The sequence below is a fragment of the Pygoscelis adeliae genome, unplaced genomic scaffold, assembly GCF_000699105.1.
Source record: "Pygoscelis adeliae isolate BGI_AS28 unplaced genomic scaffold, ASM69910v1 Scaffold537, whole genome shotgun sequence".
NCBI classification, from domain to species: domain Eukaryota; kingdom Metazoa; phylum Chordata; class Aves; order Sphenisciformes; family Spheniscidae; genus Pygoscelis; species Pygoscelis adeliae.
In genome coordinates this window covers 102,568-109,108 of record NW_008825213.1, presented here as the reverse complement: position 1 = coordinate 109,108, position 6,541 = coordinate 102,568, and the positions used below count along the sequence as shown (strand labels likewise).

Below are 6,541 nucleotides of genomic sequence, written 5' to 3'. Positions count from 1 at the left end.
CGCCCACTCTCCCAGCCACCCCCCCTCCCTGCCTGAAGAGTGGCCCCTGTGAGCACACATGGACATTGTAAACAGCCACTGTCCCAAAAGCAGACAGCGACAAAGTGGTATGGTACACATTTGTCCAGCACAGCTTTGCGCGCCAGTGCTGCTTGCAGCAGGGTTGCTGCAACATGAGAGCCCACAGCAGATTGTGAAAGCTCTCTGAGAAGATGGATGAATGCTCAGGCCTTTATTTAGCCTCTGCTGGGCTCTGGGTTGGGCTGCTCGTATAGCCCAAACTATCTGGTTTCAACACTGCTCGGCACTCGGAGCGGTGACTGAGCACAGACGTACTGAGCACAGACGTGCCCCGAGGCCAGGGACGCAGAGGGAGCACAAAGACCTGGCCGATGGCCAGTGGCCAGCAGCAAGGCTGAGTGTTCCCAGAATCCAACCATGTCTTCTTCACTCCTGCCTGGCAAGGAGGGCAGGGGGGTGAGGGCTCCCCGAGGACAGGCCCACATGTTGCAAGGAGCGCAGTATGAATGGAAACCATTTTCAGCTCTAATGGTAGCTGTGCCCAGCTATTCCTCGTCCCCATCCAAGCTGGAAAGGGGACAACATTGCAGCTGGGCTTAATATATTCCATTTGAGTTATTGCCTTTTAGAGAAGAGCAGAGTTTGATCAGCAAGCTTGAAATGCAATAACATTAAACTACTGAGGTACTAATAAACAGATCCTTGCCAAAACTTACGCTCACAGAGGGGTGGGTTGGTGGAACCGGTGCTGCAGATGCTGTGAATCAGGAAAGAGAAGTTGTTATTAAGAGTCTGCCTATGCCCCAAGCAGGATCAGAGCATCAGTCCTTCAAGGACTGTGTGGATGCCTGGGTCTGATCCCCTCCGCTACAACGGCCAGTTTCCACAGCTTTAGCCAAAAAAGGTGCAGAAACGTGCCTGGATGTGGGCGTTATTCCCAGAGCAGCCCTCAGGGGAGGTGCAGGCCCACCGGGGGGCCCTACTGTCTCCATTGGTCCCAGGGACCGGCTGAGCTGTACCCCAGAGCCCCCTCCCTAGGAGAGCGGGGGTCCCACAGGCAGGCTCTGCAGTGATGTTTGCGATGCTTGGGCCAGGACGAAGTGACCCATGGTTTTGAGCGTTCAGCTCAAGAGACTCACCAGGAGCCAGACTTGAAGGACATGTTGTTTCCTGCTGTCTAAAAGTCATTTTTCAGAAGCCTTCTTTTTGGTACCAGAAGTCCCTAATTCATTTGGAGCACTGATTCCCCCATCTGCTCCTGTCTTTGGGCCACCCTAGGCCATGCCTGGAGAGTGGCCACTTTCAGCAGACAACATGATGTGAGCCTTGCCCAGTTTGCCAGAGGAGCAGAGACCTCACCGTTCCCTCACCACCAGGGCCTGAGCAAGGTTGGACACGGTAAAGGAAACTGGGGTTGGCGCTGCTCAAACTGGCCCCGCTCGGTGGTAAACCAAGGCCAGGGATGGCACTGAGAGATGTCGGCTCACCTAGCATGTTGGGGTTGGGGCAGGTTTCCCTCAGGTAGAAAATCAGCCCGTCCGGTTTGAGTTTTAGGTACTCCACCAACTGGGAAGGGAATCGGAGGAAAAAGGGGTTATTGCAAGGAGAAAATAATCTCTTTTTTTTTTTTTGCAGACAACTTGTGTGGCTTATGGTAATGATTTCTCTGAGATTTATGGCAGACAGGGACTCAACTATTTCTTTCTCTCCCATCCATGCACTCAGGGATCTCCTAGATTCTTGCATACCTGGATATCTGCCAGAGCTGGGAAGAACTTGGGAAGTTAGATAAGGACCACAGAAAGACAAAAGGAAAATCTCCAGTAGGAGAGATGGGTAGGGCATTTTCAGTGTAATGTTATTGTTGTCCCAGCCAGAAAGGTTTTTAAGTCGTGTTGTGTTTGATAAAGCCTGAGAGAAACCTTTTGCTTTCCCAGAGGAACCCCAGGGTTAGCTCTGTGGATCCCAGGCATTTTTTTACTGCAGCAACCACTGGTTCAAGCACAGTGGGGACTTGACTCTGGCTGGAGACAAGCAGACCAGCCCCTGGCCACCAGACCGCAGGGGAGACGAGGCTTTCTCTTCCCCTCCTGTCTGGCTCAGATTTCATCTGCAATTGGGAGCCTGGCATGGTTCTGTTTCCATAAAAATGCCCCAAAGTCTTTGTTTTCAGTCAAATTCAGAGTGAAAACAGTCCTGGGAATTTAAAAAATTTAGCAAAACAGAGTTACCATCCCCCAGACAGCCCTGCCCAGGAGGAAGCGCTGGTATCCGTCCCCTGGAGCAGGTCCGAGTGGTGTGCCACAGGGCAGAGCCAGGCTCTGGGGGGACATGCGACTCCCCAGCAGTGCCAAGAGCTGCTGGGCCATGTGTCACATTCCCTAAAAACCCTGCCCCACCCTCATGAGGACTGCTGGGGCATTACAGCCATCTCCACTTCCCAAAGCCCCTGACTCTTGGGGGTGATAGGATGTGTCTCCTGGCACTCGGATCTTCTGTCATGTAAAGATTTTAGCAGCTGGCTCAAGACTTCTGACTCCCACAGAAGTCAGTCACTTGGAAAATAAAGTGGCAATCTGCACACAACAATTTTGCCAGTCCAGGAGCAGCGTGGGGGACGCACGGGACGGACAGCCTGGGATGAGCAATCTCAGTGGGGCTTGCTGCAGGCAGAGGACCGAGGTGCACGCTGTGGCTGAATGTGTGATGTTTGCTGATGGGGTGCAAGTGTAATTAATATAACCATCTCAAGTATCCTGGCTTAAAGCTAGAAATTAAAAGCGCTAATCCTCTTGCTTCCTTGGAGAGGCACCACACTGGTGTAAGGCATGAAGGCAGTGGTAAAGCCAGCACTATTTCAGAGCTGCTGTGATATCCCAGACTTAGATCTACTTAGCTAGGAGCGCACAGAAATGAATGCAATGAGGTGAGCCGATAGACAGCCAGACCCAGGGAATGTAAGGGTTTTCTGGAAGGGGCTACAACCACCCATGTACAGTCTTAAAGCCTTTAAAGCTCCACATGGCCTTTCCTGTCCCTCAAGGCACGGACAGCTGTAACAAGGGAAAAGTGCCTTGCTCTATGAGGACACCAGTGGCCAGCATCCCACAGTACGGTACCTGCCAGAGCGTGTCGAACTTGGTCCCCTCAGGGATGGCGTACTTGCCGGACTTGTCCTGGTCTATCCGATAGTGATACACTGTTTTGCCATAGACGAGGGAGAGGGCGTAGGCACTGTTCTCCTTCCTTTCTCTCAGCCTGGTAGGAAGAAGAACTATTAAAAGCAACTCTAGGTTTTACCCTGCAAATTATCATGGCTGTAGTGGTGGTGGGTCACTGAGTGGGCACTTGGTAAGGGGTCCCTGCACCCCACTGTTGGAATTGCCACCTTCCTGACACCCCTCTGCAGAGGCTGAGGAGGGACGCTTCACCTTCAGTCTCTTGCTCCTCTCCTCTACTCTCTCCAGCTAATTCTTCCTTTCCCTAACTCATTCAGGAGATAATTAAATGAAGGGCTGTCTCACCTCGGCAGAGACGCAGAGCAAATGCTTTCTCCTGTATTTTATTGGCCATACATTGTCTACGTGTCAGTGTTAAATGTCTTCACCTACTGAACCCTCTCTCTCGTATCATCTGGTGCATTAACAAGCATACTTCATAGAGATGTCTAAACATGAGAAACAAATAAAGCTCCAGATTGGCTCTTCATGGAGGCCAGATGCTGTCTGGACAATAATAGGTTTGGGGTGTCAGACCCCTGTCTTTGAAAGATCTGTAACCACAGTCTGACCATATTCAGCTAAACCTCCTCTCAGGAACTGTCATGTGAAACCAATAACCACAGGGTAATGGAGGTGGGGAAATGGTAAAAAGTACAGGGATCACAGCATCTGCCAGGGTTTTGCGTACTCACAGGAATTTCCCATCAGGTTGTGCCCCAGAGTAGAGCCTCCGTTCAGCTTCATCCCGGGCGATGCTGCCATGGTACCAGGGCATCCTCTCATGGGCTGTGGTGGCGATGAGCTTCTCCACCTGTGGAGCCTGGCTTATGATAGCCTGTTCAAGTGCATCGCCCTGAAAGAGGGTGAGAAATGAGACCTCCTGCCACTCTGCTGCATTGTTGCATGGCTTCGGCACAGTTTATTTTGCAGATGACACAGGAAACTTGGAAGGTCTCGTAATTGAAGTGCCTGTGGCCTTAATCTTGCCTATAGCAATAGTGGGTTGAATTCTGTTCTGCTGCAGAGCAGAATTCCTTGCTTATCTAAACTGGTCCCATCCCTCGAGTCCAGATTAAGTCCATTGACTTGCTGGTGAGGAAAGAGAAGTCATCGTATTCGTATGGGGGGTCTTGACATCAGGCTTGCAGGGTGTCTTTCAGCCTTGCATTCCTGGGAGAGCAGGACCTCTTTCTGGTGCCTCTGCTTTCCTGGCTGCTCACTGTCCCCAGACACTACAACTTGTCAAGAGCAGTGCAGTCTGGAAATCATGTGGGAGACCCTAAATTAATTTTACTGGCCTAAATAAAACTACACAGGTTTTATAAGCAACTGTAGTTTTTCGTTTGCCAGTAGGTGGCAATGTCCTTTGTGTTATCTACCAGTGTCCACAGATCAGCTTCAAGGAGAAACCCTATAGATACCTCATTCTGTCAAGCACCTTTCATCTAAAATAGGCCAAATTTAGAGATCTTTCGTAGAAAGGCTCCATAAAGAGAATGCCTGAGCCATCTTTCTGTGAGGACTTGGAAGTGTCTGAGTAGCCACTCTCGAGGTGACAGCAGGTAGAAGGAAATTAATTACGTGGCTGCCAGTGTGACCGTTACAGTTTTGCCTTATACATACATTATATGTATTCCAGTCTGCAATAAAATGCAGGAACTGTCTGTAGCTATTTTTAAATTTAAGTAACAGACAGACCCAATCCAGTACCCAGTACCTCAGTCTCACAGGCCACTGACTTCAAAGGGTGAGGAAAAACTGAGCAAGAATTTAAGTCTGGTTTCATTACATCTCCAGCACAATGTTATGGAGGCATAGGCACCTCACATGGAGAGCGACGGTCTAACTGCAGCGAGCGTCCCATGTGCTGCAGAGGAGCAAGTGGCACATGGGGAAATGCTTGCAAAGTGGGCAGAGAGCTCCAACGCCCTGCAGAGCACGCAACACGAGCTGTTCAGAGGAAGAGTCTGAAGGCTTGGGAAGATGTTTAGACCTCTTTCTGAAGAAGAAACTGGAAAAGAGAGAGATTTAAGACTGCTCTTAGTGCGAGCAGCCTCCGAGGAGAAGGACCTTGCTTTACCATGCTGTAAGAGGGGGATGACAGCGACAGAGGAGGTCAAGGCAGCAAGCGGCAGTGAGCCCTGGGGAGCACTCCTTGCACAGCCCCACACCACCTTTGGCAATGGCCAGTACCTCTAGTTTCCACGTCTGCCGGACATATTCGCGCACCATATTGTCCCTCATGCTGTCGAAGACACCGGGCTGGGGCTCCACACCACTGGGGCGGTTGCAGGGCTTGCGGAGGGTGCAGCAGAGCCCGTCAGCATCCTTGGAGTAAAACTCACAGAGCTCCTCCGGCCCACAGTGCGCTTTGCCCCCCGCAATGGCGTAGGTACCGTTCATCTGGCGCTCGACGGCGTAATGGTAAAACTGCAGGTTGCAAACCATGGAGAGGACATACCCCCCGAGACTGCGCAGGCATTGCCGCAGCAGGAACAGGCCATCCGACATCCCCGCCAGCTTGAGGTACTCCTCCGCTTCTGACCTGGCAATGCTGCCGTAGTAAAAGGGCAGGTGAGCAGCAGCATCTGGCATCTCTGTGCGCTTACCGGGACTGCTTGGGTCAGCTCACGCACTGCTAGTGCTCGATCTGGAAGAAAGAAGCAAAGTTCTTCACTGACACATAATTTTGTGAAAAGGTTTGATTGGAATTCAGACTTGTCTGCCTAGAGGTTCTTCAGCCCTCAGCTGACTATCTGTAGCGTCATTTCAAACATCGCATGGAGAGTAGCCGTGGGTGCATTCATATCCCCAGCCAGAGAATCCCACGGTGATTCCTCCATCCCACCCTGAATGCAGCTAGAAAGTGTTAGTAAAAATCCATCTGATCTTGATTTAAAGATTTCAAGCAACAGAGAATGCTTGAAATGAATCCTATAGTGAATTGTTCCAATGGTTAATTACCTTCATTATTAAAAATGTGCTTCTTACATCCATCCTGAAGTTTTTAGCTTTGACTTCCTACCATTTTCTCTCCAGCCCTGTTCACAATAAAAGGAAATTCTTTTGCCTCTCTGAATAAATTAGTTTTGCCATGAGGGTCTATAAGGCAAAAATCTTAAATGGAATAAGATTAAAACATGAGATGGATCTTAAATGTCTAAAAAACATTTAGATACACAATTTCACCAAACACAGCAAAAGGAGATAAAGATAAACCCAAATGCTTCCGGGCAGACATTAACCATCAGTTGACAGAACAAGAAGAAACCTTCCTCTAATTGTCTCTTGAAAAATTT

At 50.0% G+C, this 6,541-nt stretch overlaps 1 protein-coding gene across 2 annotated transcripts in view; it reads right to left on the bottom strand.

Annotated features, from left to right (window-relative positions):
* The window catches only part of ZAP70 (zeta-chain (TCR) associated protein kinase 70kDa), a 13,908-nt gene extending 8,071 nt beyond the window's left edge, over nt 1-5,837 (bottom strand). For both annotated transcript variants that reach the window (XM_009329057.1, XM_009329058.1), the window contains exons 1-5: nt 5,436-5,837; nt 3,935-4,095; nt 3,141-3,279; nt 1,509-1,587; nt 738-778 (exon numbers count right to left, since the gene is read on the bottom strand). In XM_009329057.1, coding sequence (XP_009327332.1) covers nt 738-778; nt 1,509-1,587; nt 3,141-3,279; nt 3,935-4,095; nt 5,436-5,837 — 822 coding nt within the window. The remainder of the gene's footprint in view (nt 1-737; nt 779-1,508; nt 1,588-3,140; nt 3,280-3,934; nt 4,096-5,435) is intronic.
* Between the last annotated feature and the right edge of the window lie 704 nt (nt 5,838-6,541).